The 14,911-nt window shown below is 43.7% G+C and overlaps 1 protein-coding gene across 13 annotated transcripts in view; it reads left to right on the forward strand.

The window, feature by feature from the left end:
- Window positions 1-14,911, forward strand: part of syngap1b (synaptic Ras GTPase activating protein 1b) — a 91,671-nt gene that overhangs the window by 54,284 nt on the left and 22,476 nt on the right. For 11 of the 13 annotated variants that reach the window (XM_047808703.1, XM_047808704.1, XM_047808706.1 and 8 more), the window contains 11 exons: window positions 1,594-1,688; window positions 2,914-3,035; window positions 6,368-6,521; window positions 7,342-7,440; window positions 9,278-9,517; window positions 10,188-10,523; window positions 10,628-10,772; window positions 12,221-12,365; window positions 12,670-12,906; window positions 13,321-13,522; window positions 13,789-13,994. In XM_047808703.1, the coding sequence (XP_047664659.1) occupies window positions 1,594-1,688; window positions 2,914-3,035; window positions 6,368-6,521; window positions 7,342-7,440; window positions 9,278-9,517; window positions 10,188-10,523; window positions 10,628-10,772; window positions 12,221-12,365; window positions 12,670-12,906; window positions 13,321-13,522; window positions 13,789-13,994 (1,981 nt within the window). Of the gene's footprint in view, window positions 1-1,593; window positions 1,689-2,913; window positions 3,036-5,730; window positions 6,062-6,367; window positions 6,522-7,341; window positions 7,441-9,277; window positions 9,518-10,187; window positions 10,524-10,627; window positions 10,773-12,220; window positions 12,366-12,669; window positions 12,907-13,320; window positions 13,523-13,788; window positions 13,995-14,911 lie in introns of those variants that run through there. The other 2 variants (XM_047808713.1, XM_047808714.1) reach the window with 2 other exon arrangements.

The raw sequence follows: 14,911 nt of genomic DNA on the forward strand, positions 1-14,911 counted from the left end.
GTGGTGCTGGTGATCAGTCCAGAGTCGTAAGCCACAGAGTCCAGAATCCCACACCACAGATTTTAGTCTAGAGACTTGAGCTGGATTTGAGTGTAGAACCCAGAAGCCCAAACCATAGAGCCCAAGTTCAGTCAAATATACAGTCCGAGCTGAGTCCAGGTCGAGGTCTGCAAATATGTGATGTGTTTCTTTACCACAAATTTCAGAAGCACACAGTTACCGAATGTCTCTGTATGTTGTAGCATTACAGTTTCCCTTCTCTGGCACTATTGCCCCTTTTCCACCGAGGCAGTTTTAGTGCTGGTTTGGAGCCTAATTTAGAACCAATTCTTTCTGTTTCGACCGCCAAAGCACCGGCTCCGAACCAGGAAAAGTGGTTCTTAAGTAGCACCAAAATGTTGCTGGTCTAGACTTAAGAACCGCTTGCGTCAGGAGCTGGAGGCGGGGCTACTGTTAGCACATTTGATAATGTACCTTAAGTATACTAATGTTTAATACACTTTTACTTTACCGCGATATGACACATTATCAGCACACATGATAGTAGGTAGCTACATGCTAAGGCTAAATTTTTTCTGTGTTAACGATAAAATAACGTTATGTACTTTATCGATTACGACCTCCGTTTATACAGATTACACGGAGCCGCACGTACACGTTTTATTCGCCGCGTTTGGATGCCGATGTAGGTTCACAAAGCCATGAGCATTAACAGTAAAGCAACATCCGCCATTGTTGTTGTGTTTGTGTTTGCCGCTGCTGCGCTAACGTTGCTGTGACACGTATACAGTGACGTCACACTCGGCGCTGTGACGCTCTCTAGCCGGTGGAAAGGCAAACCGGTCCTTAGAAGCAACCGACTCTGAACCAGCACCAGCGCTAGCTCTGAACCAGCACCCGGTTCTTTCCAGTGGAAAAGAGGCATACGAGACCCAAAACTCTGCTCCATCATGACAATGTGCCTGTGCAAAAAACCCCTGAGCTCCACGAAGACACAGTACGGTGGTTAAGGTCGGAGTAAAGAACCGGAGAGTCCTGCACTGAGCCCTGACTCTGACTCGACCCCACTGAACACCTTTAGGATGAACCGGAGTCTCCTCAACATCCCGACATCAGAGTCTGATCTCACTGATGCTCTTGGAGCTGAACGAACACAAATCCCAACAGCATCCAATGGAAAGTTAACCTGGAGTGATGATTGGAACTGACCGGAACCGAGAGGAATAAATCTGCAGTGAGATGTTCAGCAAGGACACACACGGGTGTGATGGTCGGGGACGCGCAAAATTTTGAGCCGTAGATTTTGCAAATGTTGTGATTTTTTTTGTTTGATGTTTTTTCTTGCTTATGATGCAGAATGACCGTGTCATAAAAAAGTCATTAAACACGTAAAATTAGCATTGTGGATTTACAGATCATAAAGTTTGCACTAGATTGTTTCTGTTCCTGCTGCTGATGTGAAACTCGTTTGTGGAGTTTGCTGTAGGAGATAAAGTGCATTGTGATTTTTTAATGGCATGTTAATTTGGTCTCTCTCTCTCTCTCTCTCTCTCTCTCTCTCTCTCTCTCTCTCTCTGTCTCTCTTTCTCTCAGACCCCGCCCGCCTCAGGCGGAAAAGCATCGCCACTGGGCGTCAGCCGAGCATGGAGACCCCTCCCATAGCCCCCCCTCAACCCTTCCGACAATCCGTGAGTACCCCTCCATCCTGTCCTCGCTCACTCCTGCCATCCCTTTCTTTTTCCCCTTCCTCTTCTAAGGGACGCCACTCGTCCCTTCACAAACAAGACCGCCGGCACGTCGCCTCTCCCTCTGTCCTTCCCTCTCTCTCTCTATCTTTCCCTTTTTCTTTCTCTTCATCCATGCCCTGCCCCCTTTTACCAGAAAGATCAACACCACACTCCATCACTCTATTCCTCTACTCCTCAGTATCCATTTTTCTCTCCTTCTCTTTCCCCGTCCTCTTCTCTTGTCTCTCATTGGGCCAGAGAACGGAAGGTGAAGTCCGCCGTAGCGGCTCTGCCCTCGCCTGAGGTACGTGCATCCGGAGACGCGTGGTGCGGTCACGCCAAGTGCCAGCGTGTGAGAAATGCCAGAGCGAGTGGCACCAAGGTGCCAGACAAACAATCTTAGTCACTCAGTAAGCCAACATGCTCACACGGACCCCAGCCAGAACCTGAGTCAGGCGCTCAAATCTGATGCGCTGCTGCTTCACGTGGGCTGAACTTATCAGTGTTATAATACATAATGTATATGTATATCAAATTATAAAGGATGACTGATTTTCTTTGCTCAAGAAAACTAATACTTATTAGTGATGTAACTAAATGTGAATGCAGTTTATGTATTACAAAAATACGCCTTTAGTTTAGGCCACATGTGTTGTATCCTGATTGTGTAATGTTCTACCATATTGTGTAAATTATCTGACCTTTAAACATTAGTTCAAGATCTACAAATTTATGAAATGTCATTTAACAGAAATGATCTTTTATTTTTTTTAAATATGGGATATATTTTTTATTTGGAATTGGGCTAATGAAGGGTGTGTGTCATTTTTTATATCTGATCCTAAAAGCTTTTTTCCCTTCGTACTCAATTGGACTGATAAATAATATTTATTGGGCAACGCTGCCCTCTAGTGATTAATGTGAGACGGTGCAGGAATATCACATGGAAGCCCGTAGAATAGCGGTGTATAAAACAGGGTTTGACAGTTTTATTTATATTTTTAAGGTCATCTCTCCAAATGTTACTTTTCCATCGATCACACTTTCTCTCCACCCTTTCCTTTGTACCTCAGTATCAGGTTCTACATTGACTTTTTGTCCAGACCTGAACATTTATACGGATTGTGTTGAAGGAAGCCATTTCTCATATTAGATAGTTGACTTGTTTCCTAACGTGTTGTTCCAGAGTTTTCTTGGCCGAAGGCTAAAGGGGTCCATAAAGCGAGCGAAGAGTCAACCGAAGCTGGACCGCACTAGCAGTTTTCGCCAAATGATCCTCCCACGATTCCGCAGCGCTGATCAGGACAGGTGATCACTGCTTTTCCTACTTTTACACACATTCCTAACGATTTCCCTCCTTTACTCTTCTTCACTTTTGTTTTCCATATGCTTATAATATCTGCTTGTATTAGAGCCCTGCGCAGGACTGTTTTTATAAACCCGCACCCCCCGCTCCCGCTGAATTCCTGACCAGGACCGCCAGCGCCCGCAAGCTGCGTGTTCCACTCCCGCCCGCACCCGCAATGTTTGTGTCCACTCCCGCCCACTCCTGCAGATTTTTTCTTGAGAGCTTGTGAAAATTTTGATTGTATACAAATGATGAGACTAATTATTATTTCAGGCTAATGTCCAGAATAACAGAATTAAACATGAATGCATGTAAATAAGATAAATTAATACTAATGCTAATACTAATCTTCTTCTCAACGTCATGTGTTGACTCCATTCTTATTATTAGGCTACACGCCAAATCCCACCGGGTCCCGCGGATCTCCCGCTAAATTTTCTGACCACCCACTCCCGCCCGGGGAAAGGTGAAACCGCCCGCTCCCGCGAATCTTTTTTTTTTTTTTTTCTGGAATCAGGAACAATAGCCCCACCAGTGGTCATAAAAAGGAATGACATAGATAAAGACACTGGGGCTGATTTCTTTCTATCCCAGACTGCAGCTTATCTTTTTTACATTTGATTATACTGTAAGTTTTGGGGGTGTGGAGTTTGCATGTTCTCCCCGTGCCTCGGGGGTTTCCTCCGGGTACCCCGGTTTCCTCCCCCGGTCCAAAGACATGCATGGTAGGTTGATTGGCATCTCTGGAAAATTGTCCGTAGTGTGTGTGTGGGTTGGGACTCCGTCCAGGGTGTATATGCCTCCATGCCCGATGGCGCCTGAGATAGGCACAGGCTCCCCGTGACCCGAGACGTTCGGAATGAATGAATGAATGAAAGTTTTGTGCACCTTGAGCCAGTTTTGTACTATGCGATATTCGACCCAAATTAGATTACGCATATCCGTGATTTTCACCGCAGGTGTCCCGTAAATGATGTTTGACTGCAGATGCTTGTCATATTGTGTCTTGTAGAGAAATTCTTAGCTGAAAGAAGCCAAATATACTTCAGCCGTTCTTTTCTAGTTTTATATTGTTTACTATCAGTGTGAGGTGGAACTGACTCCTTCGTCAGCCTTGGACTCCGGTAGAGAGCTGTGTGCGTATGTCTGCATGATAACTAGCTAACTAAAACCGACCTTGTGTGAAAACGAGCACATCCGCAGATGGTCCGAAGGCATTTAATGTGATGCACCTCTATAAAGTCATTATAGAGTCTGCTTGTCCTTTGTCTTGAACTTTCTTTGGCCAGATGCCGTGTCATTTGTTCAGGTCCTTCAGTCATGACTTATTCATTTTTTCATTTATTTTCAGCGCTGAATAAACGCTACCCTCGGACTCTGAGTATTTGGTTTCAAGCGATTAAATAAAGTCTCTGAGATTTGCCTTTAAATCACTGGCTGTTAGAATATGAACTTGTGATAGATAACAAAAGGAATAAATCACTGGTGTGTGGTGCTTTTTTAGTACATTATTTATAGTGGTGAGGTGGTGTGATTAAGTGACATTTCTTCAGCTTTGGTTAGGGTTAAGGTTAGGGTAAGGGTTAGGGTTAAGATTAGGGTGAGGGTTGGGTTAGGATTTAGGGTTGGATTAGGATTAGGGTAAGGTAGGGTAAGGTTTAGGATTATGGTTGGGGTTAGGATTAGGGTTAGGATTAGGGTTGGGGAAGGGTTTAGGGTTAGGGTTGGAGTTAGGATTTAGGAATAGGGTTAGGATTAGGGTTTGGGTTGGGGTTAGGGTTAGGATTAGGTTTATGATTAGGGTTGGGTTGGGTTAGGTTAGGGTTGGGTTAGGATTTAGGATTGGATTAGGATTAGAGTAAAGTAGAGTAAGGTTTAGGTTAGGGTTAGGGCAGGATAGGGTAAGGGGTAGGGTTAGGGTTGGATAGGGTAAGGGGTAGGGTTAGAGTTGGGTTAGGGTTAGGGTAGGATAGGGTAGGATAAGGTAAGGGGTAGGGTTGGGTTAGGGTAGGACAGGGTAAGGGGTAGGGTTAAGGTTAGGGTAGGTTAGGGTAGGTTAGGGTAGGTTAGGGTTGGGTTAGGGTTAGGGTAAGGGGTTGGGTTAGGGTTATGGTTAGGGTAGGATAGGGTAAGGGGTATTGGTTGGGTTAGGGTTAGGGTCTTTTGGACATGAACCTTGGACATGAGTCAGCTTGAGATTCTGTACTTGTAGGGCTTCAGATTCTGAACTTGGACTCTAGACTCCTCTAGTGTGTTTATTCCCTGAAAGCTTCTGTCAGATGTTTTAAGAAGAGAATCCTGAGTATATACACTACATTTGGGTGTCTTTTTTATTAGTCACACATCACTTTCCTGGCCTGCTGTCCATCATTGTCAGCTATTGAAGCCTAGTAACAAGCTCAAACTCCCCAGGCTCCACACCCCCCACTTTCTTTTTTGCTTTCTCTCATTTTGGATCCTGCAGCTTACATAACTCCTTGATTTACTCAGAGAAGTCCATCTTTGTCTTCTCTCTCTCTCTCTCTCTCTCTCTCTCCGTGTCTTTCTCTTTCTCCCTCCCTCCCTTCCTCTCCTACATCCCTCTTTTTTCACTTTTTTCATTCTGACTCATTCTGATGGATCTATTTTTACACCGCTCTCTCTCTCTCTCTCTCTCTCTCTCTCTCTCTCTCTCTCTCTCTCTCTCTCCCCACTGTATGTCTTTAACACCCTGATGCACATTTTATTCCTGAATGTATACAGTAACGGTTATGTTACGAGGATACGCCAGAGAAGAGAAAGCTACAGCTCTCGTGGGTTTCTAAGGATTTTCTTGTTTTATTTGTTTCATTTAAAAGTGCTTAATTTGTCTTTATTAATATGTTTGCTGTATAACCTCATCGTTATTATTCTTTCGGTCTGTCAGGTCTTGTCTCGTGTGTCTCGTGCTTTAGTTTAAGCGTATGGATCCCTCTAGCTTGTGTGCTAGAAGGTGCGGTAAGTGTAGGTAGGTGTTTGTGGATGCTGTTTCTTAATCTCAATCAATGAGTTGTTGTTTAATTTGAACTCGTATGTCCAGTTACCTGTGAGGATGCTTTGTACACAGCCACTGATACGTTCACAGGTTCACAGGTATGTACCAAATATTAGCCGTCTACTGTAAGTTCCAGCCTAAAGCGTCACTGGGTAGGTGTTTAACCAGCGTTTCTGTTCTAGTTGATATCAAGCAGAATGTTGATTCGGTCAGGTTTTGGACAAGCCACTGTTCAAGCTGAGCTTTTTGGGAGCTTTGTTCCTCTTTGCCTCCCTTCAGGACTCGTCTGATGCAGAGCTTCAAAGAGTCACATTCCCACGAATCCCTGCTGTCTCCCAGTAGTGCGGCCGAGGCGCTGGATCTCACGCTGGATGAGGACGCCATCATCAAACCTGTTCACTCCAGCATTTTAGGGCAGGAGTACTGCTTTGAGGTGAGACTAGAGCTCCTGTAAATAGCATGTACAGCGTTAGAAGTTAGACTTGATGTTTACGTAAACTTGATCATTTTTAAAGGACTTTCTCACAGCTTGTGAGAGCTTTATAAACTCGTCTGTCTGGAAACATTCGGGAGAAACTTAAAATTACATCTTTACCTCTGACTGTTACAAAGCCGGGGGGCACGTGGCTTAGCGGTTAGCGCGTTCGCCTCACACCTCCGCCTCGTGTGTGTGGAGTTTGCATATTCTCCCCGTGCCTCGGGGGTTTCTTCCGGGTACTCCGGTTTCCTCCCCCAGTCCAAAGACATGCATGGTAGGTTGATTGGCATCTCTGGAAAATTGTCCGTAGTGTGTGAGTGAATGAGAGTGTGTGTGTGCCCTGTGATGGGTTGGCACTCCGTCCAGGGTGTATCCTGCCTCGATGCCCGATGACGCCTGAGATAGGCACAGGCTCCCCGTGACCCGAGAAGTTCGGATAAGCGGTAGAAAACGAATGAATGAATTATGCAAGTCTATGTGAATGAGTGGTTACTCTGGAACACACTATGTTATTGAATACTAATCAGCGCCTTCTGACCAATCAGAATCTAGAATTAAACAAAAAGGCCTAACAATGAGTTACAGAAAAACTAGTTGAACAATAAATAAAAAAATAAAATTCTTCTAAATGTCAGATGAGCAATGAGTGAACTATGAGCAGTGATGACCGTGTTCTGTTACCATGACATTTTATTAACCGCCGGTATTCATCCGGTGTTTGTCAAACTAATTGGTGGAACTTTTTCTCTTTTAATGACATTATCTTGTATCTCAGGTGACTACTGCTTCAGGAACAAAGTGCTTCGCCTGTCGGTCGGCAGCAGAAAGAGACAAATGGATCGAGAACCTACAGAGAGCTGTGAAGCCCAACAAAGTGAGTGGAACAAATGACCATAATAGATATAATCGATTCATTTTTTCTTACTCATCCATCTACGTCACATCAGTTTCAGGATTTCTGCACTTTTCTTCGAGTACCACTTGATATTCTTAGCTAAATGGTACTATGTCACAAGGAACATGAAGAGCAGCACAGATTTTTTAGTTTAGATTTAAAGTGAATACCAAGTTTTATAAAGGTGATCATTTAATTCTCTTCCTCTTTTCTAATTAAAATACCGACATTTTAAAGGTGGGGTCTCCGATGTTTTAAAGCCAATGTTGACATTTGAAATCACCAAAACAAACACGCCCCTAACCCAAACGGGTCCCACCCCTGTATCGATAGCTCCGCCCACACATACATACGTAACCCAGGCGACTAACAGAAAGAAACGTGTCTTTATCATAGCTGAAGGGAAGAACAATACGATTGTAGATAAACAAACAAGCAAAAATGCCACACAAGTATAATCATATGAAGGACAAAGGCATATATTAGTTCTGTGTAACAAAGCAAAACCAACGTTACTCACCTATCGAGAAGGAAAAAAGCGCCTCGGCGTCTTAAGTAAAGTCGGCCACATATTCACAGCTCGGAGTTTCCCGAGTCGATAACTCCTGAGCTAAACGCTGTTACTACACAAAACGCGGTTGTAGCTGCCTCTCTACATTACTACGATAGAAAAGAGGTGTTATTTGTGTAGTAACAGCGTTTAGCTCAGGAGTTATTGACTCGGGAAACTCCAACCTGTGAATATGTGGCCGACTTCCTGCTCCTTCAGTTCTCTCCAGCGCTGGAAAGCTGATCCTATATTAACACGTCCTACTTCTTGTCCTTATCGTAAGTCTTTCTTCTCTTTCTTTCTTTGTTTTTATCCTCCATTGCAATGTTAAAACCGCTTTCTGTTAATGTCACACACGCGCACCGAAAATCTCAAAAATCTGAGACCCCACCTTTAACGTTCCCCATCCATTCCCATTCCCTGTCTTAAATATCTCAGGTCACAAAGTTCTTCTTTCTGTTCTTTGACGTATCTCTCTTTCTTTAAATGGACACCAAAGTTGCATGGTTTTGGGAATGTGGTAGAAGTTTTGGGTTGATGATTGACTGATCCAGATGCTCAGGCAGCAGGAGCCGGGGGCTGAATTATGATATGCAGATGACAGCATCTGAGTTTTCGAACGGCATCAAAGCTCTCATGAATTTATCTTAGCTGATACCTGTTCAAGAAAAGATAAAAGGACACACCAAGGATACTCATTATCTCAGCGAGCATGCTGATCAATTTATTTTATTGATGGAAGCTTGAAGGACAGAGAGGCTTTTTCTTGCATACCAATTAAGCCCTGTTTTCTGCCCACGACTGCTTTTCAAACAGGAGTATATTTAGCTGAACTAAATTACACCAGGAAACACAGGCCACAGTGAACCAATGGCATTTTATCTGATTAAATGACTCAGGCTTTATGAAAGCATCTCTCTCTCTCTCTCTCTCTCTCTCTCTCTCTCTCTCTCTCTAACCAGCAGAGTGCTCTGCTCTTCCGGTGGGGATTTTGAATATAGTTTGATCTTTTTCTTTTGTACTCATTACACACTGAGTGCTAATCTTTCCTGAACCGTGACCAACCCCCGAATCCTCTAACTCCCCCCTCACTTCTATATTTGAACATTTCTACTTTGTAAAATAACCTGTTATTCCGTTCCACTTTCTGTCAGATGTAACCTTTACCTTTTGCATCAGCAGTCGGTTCTTTATTTCCATGTTCTTACGCCATACGCCTACATGTCTCTACCGGTACTTAGCAGTCCACTGTTTACTCCCACACAGGACAACAGCCGGAGGGTGGACAACGTCTTGAAGCTCTGGATCATCGAGGCCCGGGAACTGCCGCCCAAAAAACGCTACTACTGTGAACTGTGTTTGGACGACATGCTGTACGCACGCACCACCAGCAAACCCCGCACCGACACTGTCTTCTGGGGCGAGCACTTCGAGTTCAACAACCTCCCGGCTGTCCGCAACCTCCGGCTTCATCTCTACAAAGAGACGGACAAGAAAAGACGCAAGGTAGGAAAATTCATTTATGGCATAAAATACTTTTCTTGCGGGTGAGTGATTAGCCGTTTAACTTAATACGTTGTTGTCCGTCTGCATAAATGCACTAGTTGGCTTACAGACAAAAAACCTTTTACAAGTACTATTTTAGAGGGATGAGAAACTATGAAATGATGTAACTCTGCTTTTTAGTTTTTCATATTTCATGTTTGAATTAGTGGGGCACGGTGGCTTAGTGGTTAGCACGTTCACCTCACACCTCCAGGGTTGGGGGTTCGATTCCCACCTCCGCCTTGTGTGTGTGGAGTTTGCATGTTCTCCCCGTGCCTCGGGGGTTTCCTCCGGGTATTCTGGTTTCCTCCCTCGGTCAAAAGACATGCATGGTAGGTTGATTGGCATCTCTGGAAAATTGTCCGTAGTGTGTGAGTGTGTGAGTGAATGAGTGTGTGTGTGCCCTGTGATGGGTTGGCACTCCGTCCAGGGTGTATCCTGCCTCGATGCCCGATGACGCCTGAGATAGACACAGGCTCCCCGTGACCCGAGAAGTTCGGATAAGCGGTAGAGAATAAATGAATGAATGAATGAATGTTTGAATTACAAGCACAAGATTCTTTTTTTCTAACCTTTGTGAAGATTCTCCCATAGTTCCTAAACATAGCCCTTACCCACTGCTTTTCAACAGGAGAAAAGCACATATCTAGGACTGGTCAGCATCCCCATTTCCAGCATCACAGGTCGACAGTTTGTAGAGCAATGGTACCCTGTGATTCAGCCCAGTGTCCTGGCTAAGGGAGGGGGTGTAGGAGGGGGTAAAATTATCAACGCCTCTTTGCGGCTCAAGTCTCGCTACCAGACTATGAGCATCCTGCCTATGGAGCTGTACAAAGAGTTTGCAGAGTACGTCACCAACAACTACCGAACGCTGTGTGCCGTCTTGGAGCCTCTGCTGAGCGTGAAAAGCAAGGAGGAGGTAGCCTGTGCGCTGGTGCATATCCTGCAAAGCACAGGGAAGGCAAAGGTACTCATTTAGTGTTCATATTCACTGTATTCACTTGTCCACTTCTAATCGGTTTCATGAATCGTTTGGTTACAAGTGAACGTTTGTTTTTTTCTGTGTTTAAGGACTTTCTTTCAGACATGGCGATGTGTGAAGTAGACAGATTCATCGATCGAGAGCACCTTATATTCCGAGAGAACACCTTAGCCACCAAAGCTATAGAAGAGTACCTCAAACTCATCGGACATAAGTACCTCAAGGACGCTTTAGGTGATCATTTTCAGCTAACGTTTTGTTGTGTTTTTTTTTTTTTTTTTAATTTCCAAAAAACTCATGTGAGCGAACAGCTGCTCGACTTCTCCCACACAAACTGTGACCAGGATCTACCGCTCTTGTAGAATCTCTGCTGGAGAAACTGTAGAGAGAAGTTCCTCCTTTTGATTTGTTGTTAAACCAGACTGCTTCAGCAGATGCTGTGACCAAACCTGACCATTTCCAAAGAAACCTTCGGTGCCCAAACATTTCAACAAATACATTTAAAATGTGATTATGCGATTCCTGTTATAGTGAATTTCAATTTTATTTTTTATTTTGAACTTAAAGGTGGGGTCTCCGATGTTTGAAAGCCAATGTCGACATATAAAATCACCAAAACAAACACGCCCCTAACCCAAACGGGTCCCACCCCTGTATCGATAGCTCCGCCCACACATACATACGTAACCCGGGCGACTAACAGAAAGAAACGTGTCTTTATCATAGCTGAAGGGAAGAACAATACGATTGTAGATAAACAAACAAGCAAAAATGACACACAAGCATAATGATGTAAAGGACAAAGGCATATATTAGTTCTGTGTAACAAAGCAAAACCAACGTTACTCACCTATCGAGAAGGAAAAAAGCGCCTCGGCGTCTTAAGTAAAGTCGGGCACATATTCACAGGTCGGAGTTTCCCGAGTCAATAACTCCTGAGCTAAACGCTGTTACTACACAAAACGCGGTTGTAGCTGCCTCTCTACATTACTACGATAGAAAAGAGGTGTTATTTGTGTAGTAACAGCGTTTAGCTCAGGAGTTATTGACTCGGGAAACTCCAACCTGTGAATATGTGGCCAACTTCCTGCTCCTTCAGTTCTCTCCAGCGCTGGAAAGCTGATCCTATATTAACACGTCCTACTTCTTGTCCTTATCGTAAGTCTTTCTTCTCTTTCTTTCTTTGTTTTTATCCTCCATGTCGATGTTAAAACCGCTTTCTGCTGATGTCACACACGTGCACTGAACATTCTCTCCGCCCATATTGACAAGACACGCCCCTTTCTGCTTATTGGCTACACGTTTGTTTTGATTTTTGTTTTTGTTTTTCGGCCTGACAGTTTTTTAAAGCATTTCTCAAAAATCGGAGACCCTGCCTTTAAGAGCCAGTAGAAAACAAAAAAAGGGTCTATACTGTGTTCAGTCTGGAACTGAAACACAGTGTAAACTGATATTTATTAAATAGCACTTACTATAACTATAATCTCTCTTTCTCATGATTATTGTTTTTGATGGCACACACCAGCTTGCATGAGAATATCCCATGCAATCAACTCCTTGTTGGGATCCCAGTCTTGATGTACAGCTCTTTTTATATTGATTTGATTTGATCCATTGAGGATCGTTTGGATCGATCAGTGTTTTGTGTCACTTGTACAGAACTGCTCTTTGCTTGTGTGCAGGTGACTTCATCCGAGCGCTGTATGAGTCAGAGGAGAACTGCGAGGTCGATCCCATGAGGACTCCACCTTCTGTTCTACTGGACCATCAGGCGAATCTTCGCATGTGTTGTGAGCTTGCGCTCTGCAAAATCGTCAACTCACATTGGTTAGTTGTCACTCTCCACGTTAATTATGATCATCGTTTAATAATTCCCAGAGAGAAGGAATAGTTTTTCCAAAAAACTTTAGCATTAGGAGTGTAATACTGTGTGTATTAATATCTTGTATCCGTATAATGTTCCAAATGGTGGAACTGTGGTAATTATGTGAATATGTTACACTTGCTGTTACCGTCAAAATATAAAGCACATATAAGAGTGGAAAGGACATAATGTAGGTCTGAAAGAGTCCCAAAGATTATACAAAAGTTCTTTTGAAATACTCGATTGTAAATCTTCTGTATCTACTAGTGTTTTTCCACGAGAGCTGAAGGAGGTCTTTGCATCATGGAGAGTACGCTGTGCGGAGAGGGGGAGAGAGGACATTGCTGACCGCCTGATCAGTGGCTCACTATTCCTGCGCTTCCTTTGTCCGGCCGTCATGTCCCCATCATTATTCAACCTCACCCAGGAATACCCGGATGAGCAGACATCACGCACGCTCACCCTCATAGCCAAAGTGCTGCAGAACCTCGCTAACTTCTCCAAGTCAGTTCAGGCGATTTCCTGTATAAAAATTTCTTTTGTATCCTTGTTTCAAACTGGACCGTACGGACTGCCGCGTCTTATTTAGAGCATCACTGCTTCTCGGTTCTTTAACAGAGAACCGCAGTTTCTAGGAAAGTAGATTCCAGCCAAACAGCAAATTCCCATTGCTATTAATATGTAGAGGAGGTTCTAACAGGTTCGTCCAATGTTTTTGACAGGTCCATGACACAATGTTCATGACACAATGTCTTTATTGTCTTCTTCAGTTTATCGTAAGAGTGTGCAAACATTTGCTTTGAGGTGTTAAAAAAGTCCGCCGATGATGATGATGATGATGATGATGATGATGATATGTGAATAACAGATGTACAGCTTTGTAAATATTTTTCCTCTGGCCTATGGTATTCCTTTAAGGTTTGGCAGTAAGGAGGAGTATATGTGCTTCATGAATGAGTTCTTAGAGATGGAGTGGGGCTCCATGCAGCAGTTTCTGTATGAGATCTCCAATCTCGACAGCATAAGCAATGCCGGGGCTTTCGAGGGATACATTGACCTGGGAAGAGAGCTTTCAGTCCTGCACAGTCTCCTGTGGGAGGTTATGGCTCAGCTCAGTAAGGTATGTATAACCTGTCACAGAAGCGTTAGCCCTATTGTCCAGGGATTTCAGGGAGTTCAAACACTCCCGACGGCATAGCCATCTGTGACTCAGAGAGCAAGATAGAAACATTTATTGTGCTCTCTGAGTAAGATGAGAGGTCACATGCTCTTTTGCCCTTTACAGTCGGTTTGTATGACGGGGGGGGGGGGGGGGTCTGCTGGGCGGGAAATGATTTCTGATTGTTTTGTGGATTTCTCTGTTTTATTAATTTGTCTTGCTTAAAGGATGCCATCATCAAACTTGGACCGTTACCCCGCCTCCTGAATGACATCAGCATGGCCCTTCGTAATCCTCATCTCCAAAGGCAGCCCAGTCACCAGACAGACAGACAGCCTCCAGAAAGGCAGACGGACCGGTTACTCTCTCGACCCAGCTTCAACAGGGGAATCTCCTCAGAGTTTCAGAACCTCATGCCGAGGGACCTAAACAGGTAACAGCTCAGAGAAGCCATATTTACAGTCGGCTACTGAAGATCAATAGATGGATTTGGCTTTAAGCTGTAAAACACAGGCTCCCAGACTTCCCAGTTTGGTTTAGATATATACCTTTATATTGCCAGATCCAAAGGTGATAGGGATTAAACAGGATCTCTGTCAAATACCAAAAAATGGAGTACGCTCTCAGAATAAAGTTTCATGTTGGTGGGTGATGGTATTCCAAAAGTCCACACACATCAACCTCAGGTTCTCCAAAAACTGTGTAGCCAGCAGCACTGGGCACCTGTCAAAATCTGATCTTAAGCTTAAGTTTTAGCTCTACGTGGAACAATACGATACATGGAGACGATGCGAGAAGGTAAATATTAATATTATTAATATATAATATAATATATTATTATCTCAGCTGTGCAGTTGACCAATGTAAAGTGTACAACCGAGACAATGGTTCACACAAAATAGCAATGGCAAAAGTTTGATATTGACATTGGTGGGGACATAATTTATTTGACATTGGTTGGGACAACATTCCCCGTATTTTGTGCATAAAACTGTTGTTATAAGAATACTTTCTTCCTCACATACCTCCACAAACACAAACCTCCATAATCACGTTGCATATTGCTTCATATAACGGAATATAGCTGCAGCCGACCTCAACACATTAGCGAGAAAGACAAAGCCAATCAAACAGCGACGTGGGTTAGAGAGGCGGGACTCAAAAAAGGCAAAGGCCAATCCTTTTAGAGAGGTGAGTTACAGAGGCGGGATTCATTGCAGGGGGTAAATCTGTTAACCGTTTGTGTCCCACAAGTTGCGCTATTTTTACAGAATGCCGTTGTAAAATATTTTCATCTTATTTAATGATTCCTGGATCAATGTTAAATGAAATAAGTAAAAAAGCACAAGA

The sequence above is a fragment of the Tachysurus fulvidraco genome, chromosome 25, assembly GCF_022655615.1.
Source record: "Tachysurus fulvidraco isolate hzauxx_2018 chromosome 25, HZAU_PFXX_2.0, whole genome shotgun sequence".
Lineage (NCBI taxonomy): Eukaryota > Metazoa > Chordata > Actinopteri > Siluriformes > Bagridae > Tachysurus > Tachysurus fulvidraco.